The sequence below is a fragment of the Strongylocentrotus purpuratus genome, unplaced genomic scaffold (genome assembly GCF_000002235.5).
Source record: "Strongylocentrotus purpuratus isolate Spur 01 unplaced genomic scaffold, Spur_5.0 spur5_scaffold_6, whole genome shotgun sequence".
Taxonomy (NCBI): Eukaryota; Metazoa; Echinodermata; class Echinoidea; order Camarodonta; family Strongylocentrotidae; genus Strongylocentrotus; species Strongylocentrotus purpuratus.
The window spans coordinates 18,292,607-18,320,579 of NW_022145612.1; the positions used below are offsets into that span (position 1 = coordinate 18,292,607).

The following is a 27,973-nucleotide window of genomic DNA, read 5'->3' on the forward strand; positions in this document are numbered from 1 at the left end:
TTATTTTTTTTAATAATTTTTTTTATAATTTTGTTTTGGCCGGGGGGGGGCACGCCCCTGTTTTTCAGTACATTTTGGGCGAATTTAGGGCTGATTTTAACATATTTTTTTGGCCGGGGGGGGGGGGCACGTGCCCTCTATGCCCCCCCCCCCCCCCCTGGATCCGCCACTGGATGACTTAGTGGCCATCACAATAAATTTAGGCTCAGCTCAAAATGTTTGATATCACCTTTACGACCCCCCCCCCCCCCGGCCCCCCCAATAAAAAAACACAACAACAAACATAGAAACAGACAAACAAAAATCCAGTACGATAAGTGATATAAAGTCACTGGAGAGGCTCGATAATGCAAAGAGTGGCGTGCTTTACTATGGACACGGGAGTTTCATCAATATTATTTGCCGTATTTTAATCGCTATTGGTCAAAATCTAGCTTAAAAACCAAATCACAATGCTGTTTCCGTGGTAAGAAATTCAAAATAATATATGAACTAAAAATTTACTCTGTTTCAGTCTTTTTTTTCTTCTTCAAACTGAAATCATTATCATCAAATAAAACAAAACACAAACAGAGTCATATCAAAAGAAAAACAGATTAATTGAAAACTTGTTCCTCATGTGCATTCATTATAATGTGCCAACCAAAATGTTGATAAAACTATCTTGATCATTATGACTTTGTATACTCACTATTCATATACATCACTGTTAGGATATCGTTATCATCATCAATTATGATAACATATTCAGGGACGGATCCAGGGTGGCACAGGGGGCACTACCCCCCCCCCCCCCCGAGCGAATTTGCGTCCAGCGCGATGTTCAAATTTTCGGGAGCAAAAAAAAAATGTACTCTTATCCCCCCGCCCCCCCCCCCCCCCCCCCGCTTATTCAGCGGCTGGCTGAGTCGTTTTTGGACCCAAAAAAATATATATATGTCCTCTCAACCCACGTGTGCTCACCCCCCCCCCCCCACCGGGACGAAATTCCTGGATCCGCCCCTGATATTTGAAAATAATACATTAATATGATAGCTATAACCAAAATGATCAAAGTCTATAAAACGTTACTGTTGTATTCCAAATTCCAATTAGGGCCTTTTAAAAAAAAAACTTAATCATAATTGCTGAACAAAGTCAATCCAGAACAATATACAAAAATGATCAGATGACGATGATAATAAAGATGGCTCCTTCTTCATAAAATTGGTATATCTAACCCTGTGTAAATATAAGCCCTCAGTGCTGGTATAGTGGGGCCTATACCGGCAATATTGCTGCAGTTTTTTTATCGCAGACTCGGGTAATTACAAGAGTAATCATTGTTTATTAGGTCATCGATAAAACATAGACCGACGTAACACGTTTTTGTTGATCTCCTTAGAAGAATATACACGAGGTCATCATTAGAAGATAATCTTGAAGGAACAAAGTCCACCATTACACTGATGAACTTTGGGATATTGGTTTGTATATGCACCGTGATAGGACTGCATTCGTTCTGCACCAACTTCGGCTCCAAACGGAGTTAATTAGGAACAACCGTCTTCATTTATTCCTTTTATTTGAAATGAATCAAAACTGAAAATGATATTGTCAAGAGATTCTGGATAGTGGCTTCAATAGGCGGACGAAGAAGTAAGTATGTTTTATCTGACGATTGTGGTTTGTTAGTGTTCTTGTTTCGAACTTTAAAGTTTTGATTAATGATAATATTATGCTTAGATCCTCTTTTAGACAGAAATTGCAAAATTAAACCCAATTCGTTGACCTAAATTGCATGCGATTGATTATGCGAGCAATTTGTATTTAGTAAAACTAATTTATTCTTATACTTGGAATGTACAAGTCATGTACGTATCCTGGCATAGCATGCCCATAATGTTGTGCACCTTAACTTTTTATATATATGTCTTGGTCGTTAAAGGTAATACAAAGTTTTGGGAAATTATGAAAATTGGGTGGATAGTGATTTTTTTAAATTTTGATATATTTGGATGTTCATGTGGATGTATTATAAGCACAAGGAAATTTAGCCCCTAAAACACTTCTGATTTCGAGAAAAATTGAATATAAAAATTTACCGGTGCTCCCGGTAAATTCTGATGAATTTAAAATAGCGCTTACTGCCGTACAATGGTAGCTGCGACCATGAAAATCTCAGAATATGTAGTTGTGATATATAATTTCCAAACGGGAATACCCATTCGGTCGGTTTTAGTCAAGAAACATTGTTTTATGGCTTAATTAATATTTTGACCTTGAGAGGGAGCTATATAACATAAAGAGCTTATTATTTACAATTTCATGACTTTAGACTCGATTTCAACCGCGACAACGATCATTGAATATTGTAGGATCGCATATGCTTCCAATATGTTCAATTGAACCACATTCATAACTCCATACCAAAACTTTGTATTACCTTTAACGAGTTTGTGGTGTACAAAATTATTAAGTGCTTTACGTGTTGTAACTAAATCTTAATTATAATCGACTGGACGATCGAGGTAACCTTAGGTATACACCGGCAAACATTACTCTGTTTGCTTACGTCTTACACAAAATTATCATAGCAACAAAATAAAAATTAGTTTTTATTTGTGCCAACGAAATCAACCGATCAATGTTAATCAAACACTTTAGGGGGCTGAAAAGACTATATGATTCATCAAATATTTTGTCCCAATTTCCCTCAATCTAAATGTTATATTACCATTACGATTAACCCCCCCCCCCCCCATAATCCCGTAAAGTTTAACTAAGGCAAAGGTGAAAAACTTGCACCAACTTCTCATCCATGCATAAAAATAACTTTTCTTCAGGCTAATTAAGGCGCAAATTATTTTATGCTATCATCCGAAAATAAATTTTACCTGCTGAAATTTCAAAATATTTTCTATGCATTTTAAGATCTATGTAAAAAGATTCGGAGACTGCACTTGAAGACTGAATGTGACTTGTTAAATGTACAGGCGTATAGTGTTATAGTCCAGTCGTCGAGGGACAAATTGGGGTCATGGGGGCATGGCTTTTACAGGTGGATAAAATACAAACAAGAATGTATAGACCAAGATTTGTATTTCTCTTTTCCCTCTGTTTTATTTTCCTTCAATATTTGTTTCTCTTTCGTCCTTTTTCCTATTATTTCTTATTTGCTGCTACCTCTATTTTGGCCAATAGTGGGGTGCTTCCTCCATTCCCTTTCAGCTATGTCATGATTTAATGATTATTATCGAAATATTGTTATGATAAGACCTGTGCATTGTTCAAGGATATTGTTTTGTCATTTTTCTTTTTAAAGATTTACCCGTATACGACGCGTTCAATTTATTCCACTTCATCTCAACTCATGCAGTTTTATAATTCTATTTTCTGCTTCTATAATTTTCCAAGAATAGATCCAAGAATATAAAGAGACTTAACGCGTTAAGTGGATACTTTGTCTCAGTCACGAGAGCTTCTACATCTGAAAACAAAACAATTCTCATTAAAAAAACAAGGAAATAAATTCGTCAATCTAATTTCATACTCTGACATTTCCACACGTCACCAAAGGCTGCAATGGAATAAGGATACAAAAACAGTTTCACCTGCAGAACTTTATACGACAACGATTGCGACATCAAGCACGATCAAGCAAGACCCTTTCTCGACGTGGAATCATGTCTGCTTTTGAATTTTGACGGCTGGCTTCTGTCCCTATCTTGAAAGATTGGCCTCACTTCTCACTGGATATTTTACAATTCCCAACTCGATATCACTGCTATTTGTACTTCTTAGAAGTGGACACATCATGAAGGCTCTGGAAGCTAAAGTCGTAATTTTGGGCAATGAAGGTAAGTTCAAACAAAATACAATGTACACTGTCGCTCATAAAGTTGGAATATTTGTGTTTTTCCCCAATTTATGGAATTATTTTTAAAATAATTTAAAAATAATAGATCTAGATAATAGTATACATTCTCAGATTTTTTTAATAATAATTTGCCAATGTGTGTTTTGCGTGACTGCTAAAGTATGTGTATGCTACTATGCTTATCAAATAGCCGGGTCCTACGCCCTTAAGTCATAAATGACATAAAGGGGATTAATGCCCCACAAAAGGGCACTAATATAGCACATCGACACGGTTTTGATCCTTGGCATCGTAGTTACGAGGCCATTGCTTTGTCACAGAACCATGACTGTACGCAGCGGGGGCTAGGGTAGGGGGCAGTTTCCATAAATATTAGAAAAACAAAGAAAATACAATAAATGATTTATTGCATTTTTCCCCGGTTCCCAACATAATAAATCCTCTGTGTGCCCATGCCTTGAGTCATAATGCATGGCCGTCCAGAGGATTTTTTTTTATGTTGGGGACCGGGGTAAAATGCAATAAATAGTCGAAAATTTAGTGCATTTTCTTTGTTTTTTTAAAATATTTATGGAAACTGCCCCCTACCCTAGCCCCCGCTGCGTACAGTCATGGCTCAGTGAGAAAGCAATGGCCTCGTAACTGTGAGGCCCCAGGATCAAAACCGTGTCGATGTGCTATACTAGTGCCCTTTTGTGGGGCATTAATCCTCATTTCTGTCATTTATGACTTAAGGGCGTAGGTCCCCTAGTTGACAAGCATAGTAGCATACACATGCTTTAGCAGTCACGCAAAACACACATTGGAAAATTATTATTCAATAATCTGAGAATGTATACTATTATCTAGATCTATTATTTTTAAATTATTTTAAAAATAATTCCATAAATTGGGGAAAAACAAAAATATTCCAACTATAATTATGAGCGACTGTATATACTCAGGATTGATAGCAAGGTTTAGTGAGCAAATCAGGTTGATACACTGGTGAAAAGTAATATAATTTAAATTCATAACAGTCATAATTCAGCCTCATTTGCAATATACGTTCTGCTTTAATTTTGAAATTGCTAGAATTATAATCAAATTGGCAAACATATATATTTTAACTGGTAAAGCTGTAGAGTTTTGTCGCATGATTTTGATAGAGTATAATCACTTTAAAAGCAATGCAAGTTTTTAGATAAATAGGGCAACGAATAAGGAAATGATTATTCAAACAAAAATTGACTAATGATCTTACTATACGGATATCTGAACTATTTGTTTCCTTTTCAGGCGTGGGCAAGACAAGCATTGTTGTGAGGTATGTCGGAAAAATCTTCAGTAATCAAGTTAGTCCAACTGTGGGGGCGTCTTTCTTCACATTCAAAATGTAAGTACAGTTGTTGAAACATTCTTATTTTTGATGGTTTTGATTTTTGCGACATTTTTTGTTTGATTGGAGTCGATCGTAAAGACGCGACGAAAATAAAACATAAAGTTATATGAAATTGAAATGTGCACACAATGACAATGACATAATGATCCAAACATGAATTATGCAGAGCATATAATGCAATACAGTTGCCTATTTAAATGGCCATTTCATGACAATCTTTGCGATCGTATTGTTTTTATACTGAATTATTTGTTTTTTGTTTGCTTTTAGAAAGTATTTTATTTTTTCATTCGATGAACTAAGTTACACATAATCGAGAAAAAAAGAAAACATTCTGTTACATATAAAATCATTGATTTTGATAAAAATTCAATGATAAACAATACGTTAAAATAGCAACAACAACCAATATAACAAAAGTCATAACATTGAATAAAGATGAAAATAAAAATGTTCTCCCTGCCCCCCCCCCCTCCCCCTCCCCCCTCCCCCCTGATGAATCCTACCGCAATTAAAGGGAACATGACCCCATCATTTCCGACCATTCGTGCTGCAGGTGTAGTATTATAACACTATTTCGTCCCATTTTCTGGAAAAGATAGGCATGATTAAATGCCATAAGTTCGTAGTTCATATCCGATTATTATTACTTCGTTATGCTTCATTTTATTGGTTGAAATCATCTGCAATATAAAGGACGTTAGATTTGAATTGGAACAGGATTATGATAATTAATTCACGAATTGTATGCATTTTCAATACCAGGTATCAGGACCTTTGTTGTCTAGCGCCAGCTATTTTTCCTTACACGATTAATCATGACGTCATGATTGTGTGCAGATTATCCAGTATCGGGTTAATCGAATCTTTGAGATAACGATTTGCAAACAATACTGTTTGATATTTAAACAATTGGAATATCAGGAAAACGGAGAGTTGCCATAAATATTCAGTTACAACTTATGATCACGTCATAACTTCGTCACTTAATCTACATTTGCCACTCTCCACCCAGGTGTAAATGGATGCCTAATATGCTTGAGCGCTAGTTACTTTGGCAGCTCGGCTACGACCAGTAAAGCGCCATGAGCGTCAGAACCTGGCGGATACCGGCGCTATATAAATAACCATAATTATTATTATTCGTAGTAGTAGTAGTATTATAAAACAATATGCATCCTTCTTTAACTCTTAGGAACGTTGATAACCATCGAGTTAAGCTACATCTATGGGACACGGCAGGTCAAGAGAGATTCAAAGCCATGGCTCCCATGTACTACCGCAAGGCAAACGCAGCTTTCATCGTCTATGACATTACAGACTCTAAAACATTTGAGAATATGAAGTTCTGGGCCGAAGGTAAGTAGTGCTGCATGGATAAAGAGAACTTGAATCAGAGTATTGTTTTAAGAGAATGGAGAATTTAAGGGAATTTCCAGCCATACATGTATGTCTTTTCCCTATATTTGAAATGAAAATTGAATTTGCAATTTGGATTTTCATCTTCGTTTTGCTGCCATTCCTACGTTCGTTTTGTTAAAGAGGTCATTATCCCGATTGCATGCTTGAACCATAGACATGCTTAACAGATTTAAATCAAGATTTGCACCCGTGTATGTAATTACTTTGTTTTGCTTTAATTAAGAGTCGGGACTATTAATGTATACGTTGTCAGATATCGAGACATCGTCTTGATATCTTATTTTGCCCCATTGCCATTGTTGTCCTATCGAAAATAATTATTGAAACCATTTCGATTGTTAATTAAACCGCCACCATGGTTGATTATGTTATAGGCATTATTCTCAATATTATATGCGTTCAACAATTTCCCTTCTCTATTTTAAGGGAGGAAATGTTGTTTCTATTTTTATGATCGTTATAAATATTTGCCTCTTTCATTGGAAATAGTAAATACTGCCTAAATGTCCAGATAAGATCAACTCATAAATAAAATCTGCTTTGAATAATATACTCTGTATTTTATGTTTGTTCTTTTTACCTGCAGAACTCGAACAGAATATAGACGGTCCAATAGGTAATATGCTTCATTTTACGAAATATGAATAAATGCTAATAATAATATTGTAACATTTGCCTTGTGGTAGCAAGCTCATGATTTTGGAAGAGAGCGCCCGAGAAAGAGAAGGAGAGAGAGAGAGAGAGGGGGGGGGGGGAGGCCCGGGAGGAGGAGAGGGTCATTGCTCCCTCAAACCGTATCATGGATCCTAGAAGCACACCAAGCATTGATAACAACAAATATCCGTGGATATTGCAGGTAGGAGGGAGATTGGAGATCTGTATAAACAGTACAGTAATCTTGTATTACTCAGCAGTTAAACTTGAAATCATCTGATTAGAAATAAAACAGGTGTCAATTAGAACATTCTATATATTTTTCTACAGTAATGTGCATACTGGGCAACAAATCGGACTTAGCTGATCACCGGCAAGTATCCTCTGAAGAAGGCTTGCATTACGCAGCCAGCATCGGGGCGCTCTTCTTCGAGACATCTGCACTCAAAGATGAAGGTGTATATAGCTCCCTCCTTCTTCTTTACCAACCTATTTTCATCTTCCGTTTATTTTTTACCTCTCCTTTAATATTTGCATTTCATCATTGTTCTTCTTTTCCTTCTTCTTCTTCTCTTTCTTCTTCTTTTACTTCTTCTTCTTCTTCTTCTTTATCTTTCTCTTGTTCTTTTCTTCTTAATTTTTTTCTCCATCATCGTCGTCACCCCCTGTTTTCATCATTTTCTTTTCCTTCTCCTCCTTTTTATTATTCTTCTCCTCCTGCTTCCCTCCTCCTCCTCCTCCTCCTCCTCATCCTCCTCTGTCTCCTCCTCCTCCTCCTCCTCCTCCCCCTCCTCCTCCTCCTCCTCTCTTCCTTTCTTCTTCTTCTTCTTCTTCTTCTTCTTCTTCTTCCAACTCTCCTTCTTCTTGTTGCCTTGTTGATAGATTCTATTGAGAGAAATGAATGACTAAATCACCGCAAAAACATAATTGTTTGGGAACACATATTAAAGAAACAAACAAACAATTAAAAAAAAACGTTGTACCTCGCTTCTATATACATTTTCAACAATGATAAAAACTTCATTAGATTTTACACCTCAAGCTTCTTCTTTTTCTTCTTCTTTTACTTCTTCTTCTTCTTCTTCTTCATCTTTCTCTTGTTCTTTTCTTCTTAATTTTTTCTCCGTCATCGTCGTCACCCCCTTTTTTCATCATTTTATTTTCCTTCTCCTCCTTTTTATTATTCTTCTACTCCTGTTTCCCTCCTCCTCCTCCTCCTCCTCCTCCTCCTCCTCCTCCTCCTCATCCTCCTCCTTCTCCTCCTCCCCCTCCTCCTCCTCCTCCCCCTCCTCCTCCTCCCCCTCCTCCTCCTCCTCCTCCTCCCCATCCTCCTCTTCATCCCCTCCTCCTCCTCCTCCTCCTCCTCCTCCTCCTCCTCCTCCTCCTCCTCCTCCTCCCCCTCCTCCTCCTCATCCCCCTCATCCTCCTCCTTTTCCTTTCTTCTTTTTCTTCCCGCTCTCCTTCTTCTTGTTGCCTTGTTGACAGATTCCATTGAGAGAAATGGATGACTAAATCACCGCAAAAACATACTTGTTTCAGAACACATATTAAAAAAAGAAACAAAAAAGAAACAATTAAAAAGAAACGTAGTACCTCTCTTCTATATACATTTTCAACAATGATAAAAACTTCATTAGATTTTACACTCGATCTTTGTTTGATGTCCGACGTAGGTATCTCCGAGGCCTTTCTCCGCGTCGCTCTGGCTCTCATCTCCTTAGCATCAAGCACAAGTATATCTGGTATGACCGTCAAACCATACGACACAAGCCGACGTCAATCCGCCGACATCACCGCCTTTCCACCTCATCTACAGCTACTCCGCGACAAGATAAGAGAAGACGGAACTCTTAGAGAAGACGACTATGATGAGGAGGAGGAAATGGAGAGAAATGGAAGAGGTTGCTGCGGGACATGACGAAATATCATTCCAAACGTGCAATATCAGACTTTTGATACATAGTCCGAGATAACAGCGGTATATGATGTAGACAGTGATGCAAGATGGTTTGAATATTGGAGTCTGGTGGCTCTAAAAAAAAAAGCAAATAATGCGAGGTTACTTTTTTTTGAAAGTATCGAAACGATGATTGATGCAAGCAAGGACTTTGTGCTGCTGCCATCCCGTTGTTATTATTATACGCGATCTGTTAATTGGAATTTTATCATGCAATTGTTTTTAATTTTCAGAAAATGTGAGTTTGAACGAACTCTCTTTTTTTGGAAAGAGAGCTGCGTTCCAGTAGTTTCTGGAGCGGTCTGAAATAGCTTCGTATCGTACATTTCTATATCCGCTACTAACCAAACATGTGATTTCAGTATAAGTTGCAATAGAAATAGAAAATTTGATAAAATTGAATTGTTCATGCATATTAATTCGAAAGACCATTGTCATGAGATCAGTATAACACCTTTGATACTGGTAGGCATGGTAGGAGAGATAAGAAGTGCATTTAATTTCCACTAGAAGGATATAAAAATGAAAATACAATTTGAACAACATCACACAAGACGATTATCATAAAGAAAAATGTACGTTTCTGATATACAGTGCGTCCTAGAAAAAAACGAAACCGAGAATTATCGATGTTTTATCATAACTTAATCAAAAATATAATAAATAAATGACACATATTTGGAAAGCTTAGACCCTCCTCTTTCATATGAAAGGGCATAAATTTAACTTTCTATAATATGACTTTCTCTTTGATATTTAGATACCGCCCGCCAAATGAATTTTTGTTTTTCTCTCTTCAAATTGCTTTTAATCACACATGCATGAAATATGCATCATATGAGTTGCATGAGTCGAATGATTAAGTTATTAATTAAGTTATGATAAAACATCGACAGTTCTCGGTTTCGTTTTTTCTGGGACGCACTGTATACGGGCACAATAATTGTAAAGGATCGGGGTTTGCCTCTTGCCCCGGATGACGACTTGTGAGTTGCTAAAGATTGTTGAGGAATTACAACATTATGATTTGTTTTAAATATTCGTTACATACATACGATGTGATAATCATGCATTCTTTCAAGAGTGACAGCTAATTTCAGCATATTCAGGCTGCCAGGAAAGTGTCTGAACCATACTTCGAAATACTTTGTGGATATGTCATAGAATTTATTCCCGAATAATTTAAACAATTCCGACGAACTTGTTCAGCAATATACTTAACTGTATTGGGTACATTCCTTTATAGTTTAAAAAAAAGGCAAGAACTACAATCCACATCAGGAACAGATTTTTTCAGAAGCAGAATGATATTATATATACCTTGCATTACAAAGTGCCCTATCCACCTTTTAATCGAAAATTATGTCTACGGGTTAAATATATATAACTTATACCGTATTTGTTTGATAATCAATTTTGAGTGTTAGTTGATAAGAGCAATATAGGCAAACGCTGTAGTAGATAACTGTGTTTTTAGCTTTGTATAGATAGTTATTGAAATAAAAGACATCAGTGGCGATGAAGCGATGGTAGCAATACATTGTTTTTGTATATAATTTATAAGGGCTCATAAAACTAACTATGTAACAATTATTAATCAAGACCAAATTAACTACGATGGCGGATCTTGGTGGTGGGGCACGAGGGCACGAGCCCTTTGCATAATCATTCTGACATATCTATAAAAAAAAAAGGTAAACAAAATATGTGTTCCTTGATATTTCGACTCCAGCAGAAACGAAAAACCCCAAAAGGCACTTGAAGTGTGTTTTTTTTGTTTGTTGTAATTAGCATTTTTTTTATCAGAGAATGTCAGACATGATTGTGTCTCTATACAGTGTGAGTCAAAAACAAGTTTACACCTTGAAAATTGCTAATTATTTTAAAAATCATCTGTGAAAAGTAAATTATTATACATCTTATGAAAGAGTGTTTTTTCCCAAATCATTTGATATAATTTTTGTGTGGTATGTGTTCACGCTTGGATGAACAGGAGGCATTGTTTGCGAGAGTGCAAAAATCGACTTGCGCCAAAGTTGCTTATGTGATGTTTGAATAAAACAATTGGGATTTGGGTACTAATTCGGTATTTGCAGATCCAAATAACATCCCTAACAAATTTAATCATGCCACACATATCAAATATCGAATATCAAATATCAACGAACATTTGTGCGCGCGTATGTGTGTGTGCTTGACTTTGCTTCTGCAAAAAGCTTCTGCAATGCATTTCATTTGATACATTCAATTCATTCTCTCGATCCGCTAATTTCGACATAATGTATACTGTAGGCATCACTTTGACGCAAGTCGATTTTTGCACTCTCGCAAACAATGCCTCTTGTTCATCCAAGCGTGAACACATCCCACACAAAAATGATACCAAATGATTTGGGATAAAACACTCTTTCATAAGATATAAAATAATTTACTGTTCATAGGTGATTTTAAAAATAATTAGCAATTTTCTAGGTGTAAACTTTTTTTGACTCACACGGTATACCCTAGAATCCCAGATCCGCCATTGTGTTAAAGTTGTCTAAATGTGATGTATTTTTGCCAAATTCAATTTGGTTTGAATTTGATTTCATTTATTTCACTTGATGTAATATCGTGGAATGTATGTTTCCACTGAGAATTATGTAATTTTACTTGAGGTCCTGAGCATATCTGAACATTAGTGCATTCATAAATAATTATTCTGAGTTTGATTGATTGATTGGTAATTGGTTGATTGATTGATGATTGGTTGATTGATTGATTGATTGATTGATTGATTGATTGATGATTGGTTGATTGATTGATTGATTGATTGATGATTGGTTGATTGATTGATGAGTAGTTGATTGATTGATTGGTTGATTGATTGATGATTGGTTGATTGATTGATTGATTGATTGATTGATTGATGAGTGGTTGATGGATTGATTGATTGATTGATGATTGATTGATTGATTGATTGATTGATGATTGATTGATTGATTGATTAGTGGTTGATTGATTGATTGATTGATGATTGATTGACTGATTGATTGTTTGATTGATTGATGAGTGGTTGATTGATTGATTGATTGATGAGTAGTTGATTGATTGATGAGTGGTTGATTGATTGATTGATTGATTGATGAGTAGTTGATTGATTGATTGATGATTGATTGATTGATTGATTGATGAGTGGTTGATTGATTGATTGATGATTGATTGGTTGATTGATTGATTGATGAGTGGTTGATTGATTGATGATTGATTGACTGATTGATTGGTTGGTTGATGAGTGGTTGATTGATGGTTGATTGATTGATTGATTGATTGATGATTGAATGACTGATTGATTGGTTGGTTGCTTGATTAAATGATTGATTGAATGATTGATTGATAGGTTTATTGATTTATTTATTGCTTGATTGATTAATTGGTATGTTAGATGATTGATAGAGTCTTTCTGTGGATAAAAGGTGGTAGTCCTGCACGAAGAGTTTATAGTGACATAAATTGTAAAAGGCTACACACTGGTGGGGTGGTAGGGGAAAATAGAGATAGAAGCCACAATAATTATGAGAATGTTTATAGAAAAATTTAGCGATATAGAACTGTAAGAATGAGGGCAACAGGGGCGGCGATCCGGGGGGCGGCCCCTGCTGGAAAGAACACACTCATTCACACTCATTCACAGTGTGAATCACACAGTGTTTCACATTGTGCTCCACAATGTTAAATTGGGGCGTTTTCACATTGTGGTCGATTCGTTTCACACTGCGTTTCACAGTGTGGATAATCGAAAAAGGAAAGAACACACTCATTCACACTCATTCACAATATGAATCACTCTGTGTTTCACACTGTGAATCACAGTGTGATTTCACAGTGTGATTCACACTGTTGATGAGTGTGTTCTTTCCAGCAGGGGCGGGACACTTCCCCCTAAATTTTGTGAAGGGGGACCCCCACCCCCCGGGAAATTAGAAAAAATGAACAAAACAAATAGCAAATACTGACTAAAGACTGCAACACACTTTTAGGCTCAGGAGGGCCCAATAGTGCAACGTTTAGACTAATACAAGTGCAAATAAGTAAATATTGTAGAATATCTGTATTCCGTTGGTATCAAGTAAACACAGTTTACACTGTATGTTTAAAAGATTAAGAGTTATAGAAATAGATCGGTGCTACAAAAATGAATATTCCGCGTGCTCTTTTCAGTTAGGAGTCACTACAACATAGTCTATACCGTATATATTTGCCAGGCCGATATTTGCAAATGTTCAACGCCCATAATGATATCAATATACACGTATGTGACAGAGGTCTAGAGTGGGAAATAGAAATCCCATTCATGTCCAAGCTCCCTGCTGATACCAACATTTACCTACTAAACTGATAGTTACAACCCTTCGGACTGCACACTTAAATACCAGCAAAGTAAAAGTGAAGTGTGAAAAAGGGGTTGGTTTTATACTATAGTTTTGCTAAGGAAAGTAATTATTTAATACGACAAAACCTACAAAAACCTGTGAGGGGGTAGTCACTGCCGCCATCTTCCCCCTTTGCGTTCACTATGCTCCCTCGTCCCTCGCACTGGCGTACTAATGGGGGGGGGGGTGGGCTTGGGGCAGTTGACCCCAATTAAAATTATAAAAAAATTATGTTGAAGAGAAATAGAAAGAAGGAAAGTAAGAATAGTGACACGTGTCACAAAATAATGATCATCTGACCGTTATTAAATACCTAAACCCCTGAGCTTGCGGGGGCTCTGATCCCTGAACACCACAAGGGGCCCTAAGGCGAGTCCCTGGATGCTCATCTGAACGTAATCTAATGCTTAAAAACCCTGAGCTTAGGGGGCTCCGCCCCTGGACCCCACGCCAATTAGTGACCTGCCAGTGTCACAAAGGTATCAAAATATGATCATCTGACCGTAAATAAATGCCTAAATTCCCTGAGCTTCCGGAGACTCCACCCCTGGACCCCCGCCGGGCCTTTGCCACTGGACCCGATATGCAAGGTTACGCTCCACTCGCTTCGCTCGCTACACTCCGCCTGATCATTAATACTTTAGCTCTCCCCCCTCCCACTTTGAAAAAAACGTTCCGCATGCTGCATGTAACATATAAGAGTGATTGTACTGCGGATTTGTTTTCTTCTACATCCCCCCCCCCAAAAAAAAAAAAAAAAAAAAAGTTTTTGCTCATTACGCCACTGGTCACTCGCATTTCGTCCACCCTCCCCGGTCATGAAAAAAAAATCGCCGCCCCTGGAGGGCAATGGAAATTTTAAGAGTCAATTCATCAGGAGCAGATCCAGGATTTTGTAAAAGTGGTAGAGAGTGCACCATATTAAAATATTCCGAAAACTTGATGACAACGTCACCATTCACCCCAAACAAACTCATCGGGTTTTCTTCGGTACCTCCTGACTTAGCTGACAAGACAGAAAAAAGGGCCATTACCCACAAAAATGGGCACGTTCTTGGACTTTGATACTAAAGTTATGCCACTTAAGTTTCAAAGGGGTAGGGATGGGGACACGGGCTGGTTGTGCATGCCCCTCCCCCACCCCCCCCCCCTCTCGCTAAATCCGCCAGTGATTCTCTCACCGATATCTTTTTTAAAGATAACTTGTAGGGATATCCCGATTATACTTATGAAGTAGCAGTAATAATAAAGAATCAGAATTATACCTTTTATTTGTATACCACTTTTTTCAGCACTGAAGTTTTAAATAACACCCCAGCGACAGCAGACTGCACGTGTTCACCATATACGATGTATATCGACGCTTCTTAGATTATTTTATCAGCGAGGGCGTCGTTCCGTACGGAAAATGTGTCATTGTCTATTTACGATAGATGACGTATTTTATTAAGCTTCTTGTGACCGTATATACAAACAAACAAGTAGTGCCTCCCATTAATTTACTGTCTGCTGATAATACAATACAACCTTTGTTGAATCGGAACACAGATCCGCAGTTAATATAGCTGTTATTTTGACCCTCGCATTTATAAACAGACATTCGGTAGGTGCAGCTAGCTCTACAGCTATATTTAGAGGACATTGTATTTTGTGTTTAGCCATTTAATCCGAGCATTTAGTAATCTACATATTATTTTGTCTAGAGCATTTTAACCATATTCAAGATGTCTACGACAGACGATAAACGCAATCTCTTTGAGAACGAAACGGGGACTGGAACCTCTGAACTGCCATCGCAGCCCGCGTCCTACCCTCGAGCACCACAATACCAACATGGTACCCAACACCCATACCAGCAGGCCTACTGCTACCCCACCCAGCCTGTGGCTCCACCACCGAGTGTGTTGCCTTACGACCTCGATCAGGTGATGGTGGTCCCGTTCGCCTTGCAGAGTAGGCGATACACTCCCAAATCGCTCACCCTTGCAGTCATCCTTTGCATCCCTATCCTGGGGCTGTTCGGAGTGCATCACTTCTACCTGAACAGACCGTTGCTTGGTGGCCTCTACTGCAGTACCTTGGGTCTCTTTGGCATCGGATGGGTTGTTGATTGGTTCAGGATTCCGTGCCTGGTGAAGAGGTGTAACGAGGACTTGAAGGAGGCACATGAGAAGGGTCACTGGTTGTTCTGTACTGAAAGGTTCGTTGGTCCTCTGAGGAAGATCTCCCTGGTTGATGCCTACCTAATGTGGCTGCCCCCTTTCGGCTTGTTCGGTGAGTGTTGTTTTCAAATAGTTATATTCTTTGTGGTCGAGATGGTTTTTCTTAAATCTTAAGGCGTGCAATGTAAATCGTCGTTTTGAATAACCTACACAAGTTTAGAAACTCCAGTGGATAGTGTCTTTTTGCGTCGTCAATATATCCAGAAAATTGTGTTGCATTGAAAGCGGTAGGTAGATACCAATTAAAGACATAATGTAATAAATGTATTTATTTTAAAACCTGCATGTCACATTAATTCATTCACACTTATCATATTTACTCTTATTCTTATTGTGCAGGCACCCATCACTATTATCTTGGTCGGACTCGGTATGCCAGCTTCCATTCTTTCTCCTTCGGCTTAAACGTTGTTGGGTGGGTTTTCGATCTCCTCCGCATGCCGTGGCTGGTCCGCAAGGCCAACGAGGAGGTCACCAGGATGAAGGCTGGTATCAAGGTCGAAAGGCCACCATACTCTCTCCTCGATGCCTATTTCTTAGCTGTTCCTCTAGGTTTCTTCGGACTCCATCATTTCTACCTCGGTAACACCAAGCGAGGCATCCTCTACCTCTGCACGCTTGGTGTCTTTGGTCTGGGTTGGCTTGTGGACATGTTCCAGATGCCTCTGATCGTCTCCGAGGCAAACAAGGAAAGGGAGCTGAGGGAACGACTGAACGGAGCTTTCACCCACCAGCAAAATCAGGCATCCACGACGACTGTAGTCGTCGTACCCGCGGGTGGTGGATACCAAGCATCGACTGGCTACCTTATCGAGCAGCCACCTGCTTATGCAGCCTACAACACCACCGGAGAGGTTGTCGAGAGGAGTTGCATGACATCAGGGCGACCAGATAATCATGAATATAATGTGCAAAGTGCGCAAATTCCACCACAAAATGGCTACAACTCGATGGATGTATCGAAAGGATAAATGTATAACATTATCAAATTTTGTACTCGGCTTTTCCTTTGTAATTACATACATCAGTTTTTTATTTATTTAATACATATTTTATAAACCAAGAGTATTTACCTTAATTACTGTTTAAAATGTGCTACATTACCCTCTTGTACTTAACGTATGAGATACTATATATAGGCACTATAATTATAATGGTTTCTATCTGGGATCATGTTGATGAAAAAAATAATTTCATTATGAGATAAAATCATGTACCTTCTATCTTGTTCCTTTTTTTCATTGAATATCTAAAATGTATGATTTCCCAATATTTTTCAAATATATTTTCCGCGGAGGGTGCTGCTCCATTAGCTTATCAATTGATCCTCATGTCGACTGGATTGTGTTATAGACTGGTTATAAATAGTACATTTTAGAGCCTTCAAAGTCCAAATATCATATCAGGTTCAATAAAATGAATCTGTTAAGGTTTAAAGACCTTTCGAATAATTCCTTGTACATAGATATACGAAGAGCTGTATCAGTGAGCGTATCAATATGCTTTTCTTCTCACGAACGTTCTTGTATGTAATTGGACTGCCAGAAATTACAAAATCAAATGGGGAAATAGCTTCAGACGATACAAATTCTGTTTCCTTTCTATTTCATTGTTTTTTTTTTACTGTAAAAAAAAAGAGAAGACAATTCATCATTGGTTTCGGGATCCGAGTGGAGTTAAATCTTTGTATGTGACAAGTGAAGAGGAATTAAACTAGGCATGTACAATATACTTTTGGGACAAAAATGCTTTAAAATGGTTGGAATTGGTTGAAACCATGTGGTTTAATCCAATCCACATGATAGACATGACAATATTAATGTCGTAAATTCATTGGAACAAGATTTTTTAAATATCACGTTGTTTGCCTCTTGAAACACGACAATTTCCTTTTTTTCTTTGTTTATATGTTGTTTTTTTTAATGCCACGCTAGCAACAATTGATCACGATAATTTAAAGCTAACAAAATTAAGAACCACAACTATCAATACAATACTAATTACAGACATATATGTTTAATCATATTCAGGTCTTTTTATTTTCTTGCCTTTACGGTGTGTATATACGGTACAACAGATAATATTTTTATTTCGACGAGTCATATTTATTTTTGTTGCCTCTTTCCCATTGTAAATAAAGAATAAATATATACATGTTTATATACGAGATTTAAAAATAAAAAAGTTGTTATGGTGGTTTCTTTAACGACACTGATGATAATGGTATCAGTGGTGATGTTGGTGGTTGGTAAAGGTAACAATTATGATGATGGTGATATTGATGATGATGATAATGACAACGATGGCGATGATGATGAGGGGAGAATAATTCATTCATTCATTCGTAGTCCGATGATTATATAATAATGGAAAATTGTTTTGATCATGTTTATAGAGAGGCTCAAGTATAGAGAGGCTCATGGTGTTGGTGATGATGACAATGATATTGACAATAAGGTTGATGATGATAATGATGGTCATGATGATTACAATGATAATGATGATGCTGGTGGCAATAGAGATGATGATGATTATAATGATAGTGATGATGCTGGTCGCGCCTGGTGTGCAATAGAGATGATGATGATGATGATGATGATGATGATGATGATGATGAAGATGATGATGATGATGAGTGATGATGATGGTGTGCAATAGAGATGATGATGATGATGATGAGTGATGATGATGGTGTGCAATAGAATTGATGATGATGATGATGATGATGATGATGATGATGATGTGAATAAAATTAATGCTTAAACATCTTTACCTACTTTGGTGTTGATGCAATTGAGGGTTTAGTGGAGACGAGAATGAGAGTGATTACTGTTGGTGATAATATACTGACTTCATGGAAAATATCATAAAGATTGATGCTTCGTAACGCTTTTGTCAGTATTTCATCTTCTATATCTGCGATTCTGTCATTAAACTCTAATCAGTTGGCGTTCTCTCTCTCTCTCTCTCTCTTCTCTCCTCCCTTCTTTTTCTTCCTACTTCCATCCCACCCTCTTCCCTCTCTTCTCTTTTCTTCTCTTTATTCTCTCCCCTCTCTTTCTTTCTTTCTCCCTTCCTTCCCTCCTCCCTCTTTTGATCACGCTATTTCTCTGTTACTCTTTACATGGTCAATATTTTCTATAGACATCGGTAACTGAATTATGGCCGCTTCATCTGTCTAATTCAGCGCCATTATCATTATATATTCTCAGTAAAAACTGGACTTTAAACTGTAAATATGACCCCCTTGGCAATGAAATTAGTTTTGTCCGTGAATAAATGTAGGATATACTAACTGATATACATGACGTGCTAAATAATGAAAGCTTCTATTGAGAGTGAGACTGACTTATTGATCTTGTGGACAAAAGACAACGTCTCTTGGCATAATTATTATGAATTGTTTTATGTTTTATGTTTTTTTTTTTTGGGGGGGGAGGGGGGGTATTGAAAGCACATATTCTCGTAGTCAGAATTGCATGGAGAGGTCCAGATGGCTTGAAAATTGACACATTTGACAATAAATAAGAAAAAGAATGAGAATATCAAATTGACGTTCGCATTATCAAGAAGACGTGATAATATGCAGGGCTTGCCGATAAATGTGATGCATCTTTGGTTGCCATCAACATGTTTATCTCAATTGAAGGGCTATACAGTAGTGAGGATTTTGGTTCATTTACGTCACATGGCCAACTCAAGAATACGATTACTGAATAACAGTATAAATATTGTTAACATGCAATAAAGCAATTATCATATCTTACCCAACTTACTTTATGATGTTTATCTCAATCGAATATTGGATATTGTGGTTTCAAGGGCATTACTTTCAAGACCTCTTAACACAAATCACCAATCTTAGATTGGTAAATTTGAACAAGCAAACAAGACAATATGCGGGAACAAGCATCAGGTGATTACTCCAATGATGACATCATACTGTAATATTAGTAATATAGGTAATGTGGAAGTTATTGTATTATAATATCGCGAGACCCCATGACTTGAGCAAACTCACCGTCGAGATAGAGATCGTCGTGCACAAAAACAAGGTAAACATTCGAGGTACGCGGCGAAGTATAAAATTGAACTTCACTCTTTCAGCGTTCTCATTTTGTGATAAGAGTTCCAGATGGTTTCCGTTGTCTTTTATCATTGACACATTTGTACGTAGTATATATTGCGGCGAAGGACAAGGGATATGGAAATGCAGTGATACTCTTAATACTTTATCTTAGCCTGGAGCGCATTGTGATATTGTATAATTATCATAAAGAGGTGAAAATTTAATTTACTATCAGACGATAGAATGGCGTCAACTTCAGATAAAGTTATACCCCAAGGAGGAGTGACACCAGAAACAGGTGGATACCAGAACCAGAATCCAGGTGTATACCCTCATGCGTCTACCACTTATCCATACCCTAATCCGCCGTACCAGCACAACACCCAGTATTCTATACACCCACCCATGGCGCCTCAGCAGCCTCCTCAACAAGCTCCCAACATCCAACCAGACCAGGTGAGGGTGGTTCCTTTCCATGCTTCTGTCAGTGCCCTTAACAAGTCTACCACTCTGGCTGTCATCCTCTGTGTTCCGATCCTTGGGTTGCTGGGACTGCATCACTTCTATCTCAATCGGCCTTACTTCGGCGTCATCTATGCCTTTACACTAGGTAATGTGATTTCTTAAGATTTGTTGATCCGAATAGTGGTATTTTAAAACGGGTAAATAATGGACAGGGAAAAGTAGTGCCGCCACCGCTATTCAAATTTGATTGCTGATTAATTTTGTGTCAAGATATCAGGATTACAAACCTTATGAATAACTTGATTTGATTTAAGCAGCAGTGGTGGGGATCGAACCGTTTTGAGGAGGACGGGGGAGGGGAAAATAATGAGGGCATGGACAAACCGATTGAGCCACTGGATCCAAGAATATTCAAATTTGATTGCTGACTTAGTTTCCCCATCAATTTATTGCCAACAAAGGACCAAAATATTAGGGTTCCAAATAATGTTACTCTGAATAGTTCGATTTGAAGATGCTAACAATACAATAACAAAAGTGGAAGTGGTCATATTAAGGGGGATTGGCAATATTTTGATGTAGAATGAAGATGATAAATGATATGTACAATCGCTTGATACGACACGTCTTTGTGAGCTTACTGGTTCCACCTCCCTTTTCTTCTCCATGCAGGACTATGTGGTCTCGGGTGGCTGATTGATTGGTTTCGTATCAAGTCTCTCGTCAGGAAATGCAACCAAGAGACACGAGAAGCACAGATCAATGGCTACCAGCTATACAGTCCCATGTACCATGGTCCTCTCACCAAGATCTCACTCTGTGATGCCTATATGCTCTGGCTTCCACCGATTGGGCTGCTAGGTAAGTCGATTCCTGCCTTGCGTTAGAACTGCCAAACTCTCGCCACATTTAAGAAGTATCTAAAAAAAAACAATGCAAAGACTCTCGAAAAATGAACCTATACCGCAATTTCAATAGCCTTGTCCATCACCTTATGAAATGTGCGAACATTAAAAAAACGTATTAAGTAATAAGAACATGATTTTTATGGGATGTACAATATGATATTGAATTTTTCGAAGTAGTTACGATTGTGTTGCAAACATAATTTACTGCGTCTTATTGTATGTTTGTACCAAATGTTTTTTCTTACCGTGCTCTATTTCATATATGTTTTTTTTTATTACGGTAATTATTCATGATGCTTTTATCATATTTGCTGGCCTCTGTCACTCGTGCGATTGAAGATTTAGCCATTAAATTCGAATTTTTGAATTAGATATTACAAGAAGTTGGCATCATTGTGATGTGGTAATATAGCTATTGTGTTATGGCATTGGTCGATGACAGGCTTGAACAAGCATTATGCAAAGAATCCGAGTCGCTTGGGTAGTGGTATTTCCATTTTTTAAACCAAAAATAAACAATTGATTTCGATTGAAACGCAAAATCCTCTATACCTTTAATAAGGATATTTATGTTTTTTAGTTTTCTGTTAAAGTAATTCAATTTCTTTCGTAATGTTTTCACGTTAGGTTTCTACCAGTATTATCTTGGTCGTAAACGCTATGGCATTTTCCACACCCTGACACTCGGTCGCTGCGGCCTCGGCTGGCTTCTAGATTTCTGTCGCCTTCCTGCAATGGTCCGCAAGGCCAATGCCAACATCGCCATGATGAAGAAAGGTATCCGGGTAGAAGACCCTCCCTACTCGGTCTGTGACGCCTACACACTGGCCTTCCCTCTCGGCATCTTTGGTCTGCACCACTTCTACCTGGGAAACACCCGGAGGGGAGTCCTCTTCCTGTGCACGGTGGGGGTCTTCGGCTTAGGGTGGCTAGCAGACCTCTTCCAGATGCCTTTGATCGTGTCGGAGGCAAACAAGAATCGGGAGCTGAATCAGCGTTTGGTGAACGCCACGGCTAATAACGAGACCAGCACTATTCATACCACCGTCGTAGTGACGTCTGCTAACTCAGGCTACACCAACGGTCCGGGTGACGCCCGTGGGCAGGTCCTTGGAGGAGAGGCAGTTGGAGCTGTGGGTGGGATCAACGAGCCACCACCAGTCTACAGACCTGAGGCTGGAGAGGGTGAAAGCGTCATGATCGTAGCCAGTGATGGGAGTATGGGGGCACAAGGATATGGGCAAAATGCTTCGTCGTCACCCGCAGAGACCAAGGAGATGAAAGATATCGTTGTCTAAGAAAAAAATTGTTGTCTAAGAATGTCGGGTGGTACTACTTCAAAGAGCTAGCATTTAAACAGAAATATCGAATATATTAAGATAATTTCAATTGTTATCAGTGTAATTATCATCGTAGAAGCATCTGAGCTTTGACTTTGGGACAATAGTTTGATCTTCTGGTCACTAATCCAACTTTACCTCATGAAAGGAAAATTTACAAAAAAATGCATTATTGTCAAATTGCGATGTGATGGTGTGTTTATTTTGAATATTGTTCGTGCAGCCTCTAAAACAAATCATTGTTGAATCAGTATTTTAAAAAGGCCGAGGATTGACCGCATGCTTAATTGTTTTATTCTACTATCCACGGTCCGTTTTTACATATTAAAGAATTTGATTGTTTGTTTTTATTCATATTTACCTCCTTCACTATTTTACGTATGTATTTCTTTGTAATGTTTATCTCGCTTTTTATGATCATGTATCTTGTTATATCTTTCTTTTTCTATTCTACTTCTTCTCCTTCGTTTTTTGTTGTCGTTGGTATTGTATTTTAATGATGTTAATGTAAATATTTAAAGATTTGTATACTGCATAAAATTACCCTGTACCTTATAATCTGTATATTTGCTTCCAATCTTGTATGATTGTCTCAATAGCAATTATATTGAGGATAAAGAGAGAGAGAGAGAGAGAGAGAGAGAGAGAGAATGCATGGAGAGATAATGAAAAAAAGAGAGGGAGAAAAGGAGAGTTATATATATAGAGGGTGACGAGTCAAGAGAAAAATACTGCGAAATAAAGAGACGGGCTGATAGTTGCATTATCAGTGATTGTTGAAGTGCGACGAAATGCAAGGAAAGGGGTGACCTATATACCAGGGGGCTAGGGTCTCTCTGAAATAGGCAAAGAGTGAGATGGGAGAATGAGACAGAGAGAAAGACAGGAAGATGGGAGGAAGGGTCAGAGAGAAAGACATAGAAAGCGAAAGGTTTCACTTGGACGAATGAGAGGAAGTGGAGCGTCCGACTGGGAACGGATGACGTAAGGCAGAAGAAATAGAGGTGGAGAGAGAGAGAGAGAGAGAGAGTGTGTGTGTGTGATAGAGAGATGATAGAGAGAGAGAGAGAGAGTGTGTGTGTGTGTGTGATAGAGAGATGATAGAGAGAGAGAGAGAGAGAGAGACAGGGGGGTGATAGAGGGGTAGGGGAGACGGGCTATATACGAGTGCTTTGTTTCAAAAAAATTATTTTGAAACAAAGCACGAGGAAGAGATGCAAACGACTGACCGAGGGAGGCTCTGGTAAAGGAAAAAGGCAAATAATTTTTTTAAAATAAATTATCATTATCATTATTATCATTATTATTGTTGTTATTAATATTATTATTGTCATTATCATTATCATCGTTTATTATTATTACCATCGACATCCGTCATCATCATCATTGTGAGGAGGAGGGTACCAGTAATATTATCATTATTATCAATGATTTTACGATTTCGAGCAAGTGTGGAAAATGTATATTCGATTGTGCAGTAAACGGAGGTATTGTGATCTATGCGTGCTTCTTGATGTCTGAATCTGAATCTGTTCTGTTTCTGGTCCTGATCCTCGAAGTGGGAAGTTGTTTACCAATAAGAACCTTAGCGTTTAGGAGAGATTGTTTATAGTGTACTTAGTACATTTTTATTTGCAGGGAGGAACTATGATTATTACCCCTTTGGATTGCTTCCCAGAGTCTGGTTTTGAGGGTTTCTACTGAATTGCAGGCATCAATGTTGGGGGAAGTAGATTCCAGGCCCGAATGGTGGTTGGAAAGAAGGTGAACCGATAAACATCCGCATTGCATCTTATTTTTGAGATGGAGATACTATAGTGTCCCTTTAGAATCTTCTGGGGTTGCTTAATGTATTCAGGGTTGAAGAAAATTGAGCGCCAAAAAAACTGCCAAGCCAAAAACGATTTTGTATATATAGTGGTTGCCATTCTAATTCACTATTCAAGTATGATACACGGACATCTGTTCCATATTTGCCGGTGACAAATCTTGCGCTTCTGTTCCTAAATTCTTCTATTTTGTTGACCCCACACGCTACTTAGCATATTCTAGATGAGGCTCCACTAGACAAATAGATGCAGCTTCTCTGACCGTGTGAGTAGAGACAGACAACACTTCTGTATTATGTGTATAAGCATACAATATTATTTGCTGACCATTTAAAATAGTCATCTTAATCAGGCTAAATGGAAGGGTGTGTCTGTGACGTCAACAGGGAAACAATCTGATCTTATGTGTTATTAAAGATACAGAAGAAATTCAAACAATTTTATTTGCAATCGAATCAAAAGGAATATAGAGATTGCTTATTCGTTTAATTTGGCTTTAACCGAGCACCATTGCTCTTTCATCGGACTTTGCATCAAGGAGTATCCTAGATACTAATAGTAAACACAAGACTGTAAAGTTGTCGGTATCAAAACGGAATACTATTTACAATGTACACGACCATTTTTTGTTATCGAGCCATGTCTAATAATTAACAGCTCCAATCGATCTTTGCGCCCATCCCATATACAACTAATTTATCTCCTTTGTTTGTTGATCGGACGGCCGCCCATACGAGGTATAGTCATGTGCCTTTAAGATGATGTCATTTGCTATATGAAGACAATTACAGGCCTCGAACTACAACAGCACTACATCTACCTCGATCATAAACCCTTCTTGGTAAAGAAAAGAATTGGAATTTTGAGGTTGTTCGCAAAGACCTAATGGATGATGTGAGCTCATAATTAATCAACCAACGTCGGCAACCGTTTGAAGATAATTTTTGCTCTGTTTGTTGCCGCCTTTTTCCATTCATTATAGCGGATAGGATCGATCCAAAATGACGCAGGTAGAGGTCCCAGACATGCAGACGGCTCACCGTCAATTCCACGAGCAGGAGGATAGAGACCGAAGCAACATGCCTCAGTACACAGATGAAGTCTACCTCACACCTAGCCATACCGCCCAGGACAGAAAATTCGGGTTAGCCACCTTCTTGAGCCTGCCATTCTGGGGGTTGTTTGGCGCGCACCACTTTTATCTTCGCAGGAAGTTCTTCGGGACCGTCTACGCCTTCACGCTGGGACTGTTCGGCTTTGGTTGGTTCATTGATTGGTGCAGGATTGGAGCTCTTGTGAGGAGATGTAACCAGGACACATCTGAAGCCAGGGCAAAGGGCCACTGGCTCCACAGCAAGAAATATCCTGGCTACCTCACTGATAAGACCCTATTGGATGCAATAATCCTCTGGCTTCCTCCCTTTGGCGTCTTCGGTAGGTAAATTGGCTATGTACTGGGATTGCCTTTAAGCGAACCAATTCTCACTTTATCTCGAATAAGATTACTTTAAGTTATTAACAACAACAAAAAAGAAGATGTAAGTGTAAACGCGTACCTTGTATGTATAAATAAAGTACACATTTCCTTTCCACAGACCTGGTCACAACAAACATTCTGAATGATATTACAAAAACATTTTTTTTTGCAAATCGAGTATTTCTTAAAACATTACTTACTGTACAATATTAGGACAATATAACACTACGAGAATAGATAGAATAAACGATTTTATTTACCCAATTAATCTTTTATGTGATTTAAATTTGTTTCATTTTTCCTGTAAAGTACATATTGACAGAAAATGCACTCAAGTTAGGCAGAAATTGTACATGATAACTTAAAAGTAATTTCAATTGATGAAAATTGTATTTAGTAAAACAAAGAAGTAAACAAACTGAAAATAATAACAGAACTTTCCTCTTGTGCAGTTTGATTGCTATTTTAGAAGTTTAATGATGAAAGCACGGTTGGCCATTAAGTATATATTATGTCTCACTTAAAATCTGAATAAAATATTTAAAGTTCACGGAACTATATCTTCGTGATGTTGGATGTACCTTGTTTCCTTCAAACAAGTATAAACAAAATGAACGTTCTTGTTGCATATACAGGTCTATACCATTTCTACCTTGGGCGGAAGCGATACGGCACGTTTCAGGCCTGCTCTGCTGGTTTCTTTCTCTTCGGATGGCTCATGGACATCTTTAGACTCTCCTACATGGTTGAGAAAGCTAATACTGATGTGAAGCTCATGAAGAAAGGTGTACGGGTTGGAGAGGACCCTTACAAGACATCCGATGCATACTTGCTGGCGTTTCCTCTAGGTTTCCTTGGGCTCCATCACTTCTATATGGGTAATAAATCAAGGGGGATCCTCTACCTTTGCACCTTTGGTGTCTTCGGGTTTGGGTGGATCACCGATCTCATCCAGATGCCAATGATTGTCAGGGACGCCAACAAGAAGCTGAAGCTGAATATCAGGCTCCAAAACGCATTGACTCAAGGACAGCCGCAGACAAATGTCCTGGTGATGACGACCATACCGGCCACCAATACAGGGTTTGTCGCAGGGCCTGTTGAAGGTCACCCAGGACAGGATCCTTCCATGGTGCCGGGAGCTACGGTTAATCTTCCAGAACCTCCCCCAGCGTACAGGGAGAATGCATCTGCAGGGGAAACGGTGATTCACGAATGAACCTAATCAGTGGTGCCTATGGGGTCTCGATGAACATCGAATGGACAAGTAGGTGCATTGAGAGCAGGAGTTGCCCTGAGAGTTAGTGTGACACCAGCTTCTAGTGATTCTATAAATCAGTTAATAATAAACTAGTCTTGGACAATGACCTTGCTCATGATGGTGACAGTTGGATGGCAGGTTAACGACATGCATGTTTACTTAGTGTGTTTTGATTAAAACAAATTCCAAGTTATTACTAATGATTCTTCATGACATATAAACAACACGGTATACATTAGAAGAGAAAGTGTCTGTATTAATAATTTATTCTTCTGATAGAGAGCATCATTGAATTCATAATATTCGTTGAAAAGATGTTACCAGGGTTTACTCTTAAACGCCCCCCCCCCCCTTTTGGGGGGGAGGGGTGGGGGGTAGGCAGTATCGTTTCACAAATTTGATTCGGGTGGGTGTTTATTCACCTACCCTGCAAAATAAGTATATGCTGCATGCATAGAATGCATTTTTTTTTTTTTTTTTTTTTTTTTTTTTTTTTACTCCAATCCACTATTATCATGTCAGCAACTGTGGAGGTAGTGTGCTCACCCCCACCCCACCCCCAAAAATAGAATTTTAACAAAAGAAAGGGAGAAATCCTGTATATCCTTACATATCCTGTCATTGACATGCTGTCCGAGAGAAGGTGACTGGTAACAATACTGTATGTGAATTCTGGTTTGATTAAAAGGACTGGACACATTTGTATCAACTTGTCAG

The 27,973-nt window shown here is 38.3% G+C and overlaps 3 protein-coding genes across 5 annotated transcripts; all 3 read left to right on the forward strand.

The window, feature by feature from the left end:
• Positions 1–1,398: 1,398 nt before the first annotated feature.
• LOC583649 (ras-related protein RABF2b) lies at positions 1,399–10,811 on the forward strand. Of its 3 annotated transcripts, none has more exons than XM_030973337.1 (7): positions 1,399–1,638; positions 3,397–3,839; positions 5,138–5,234; positions 6,436–6,599; positions 7,249–7,278; positions 7,647–7,772; positions 8,990–10,811. In XM_030973337.1, exons 2-7 carry the CDS (start codon positions 3,797–3,799, stop codon positions 9,232–9,234), a joined length of 705 nt encoding a protein of 234 aa, XP_030829197.1. In that variant the 5' UTR covers positions 1,399–1,638; positions 3,397–3,796; the 3' UTR covers positions 9,235–10,811. The 3 variants fall into 3 exon arrangements, with proteins under 3 accessions (XP_030829197.1, XP_030829196.1, XP_030829198.1); XM_030973336.1 differs by having other exon boundaries at positions 3,402–3,839; XM_030973338.1 differs by having other exon boundaries at positions 3,559–3,839.
• A 4,423-nt stretch (positions 10,812–15,234) lies between these two features.
• Positions 15,235–18,029, forward strand: LOC100891418. Its single transcript, XM_003724126.3, has 2 exons — positions 15,235–15,959; positions 16,247–18,029. Exons 1-2 carry the CDS (start codon positions 15,410–15,412, stop codon positions 16,876–16,878), a joined length of 1,182 nt encoding a protein of 393 aa, XP_003724174.2. The 5' UTR covers positions 15,235–15,409; the 3' UTR covers positions 16,879–18,029.
• Positions 18,030–20,019: 1,990 nt separating this feature from the next.
• Positions 20,020–27,740, forward strand: LOC100891338. Its single transcript, XM_030973372.1, has 5 exons — positions 20,020–20,586; positions 21,114–21,302; positions 21,977–22,644; positions 25,508–25,952; positions 26,631–27,740. The coding sequence occupies exons 1-5, from the start codon at positions 20,220–20,222 to the stop codon at positions 27,212–27,214; spliced, it is 2,253 nt and encodes a 750-aa protein (XP_030829232.1). The 5' UTR covers positions 20,020–20,219; the 3' UTR covers positions 27,215–27,740.
• Positions 27,741–27,973: the final 233 nt, after the last annotated feature.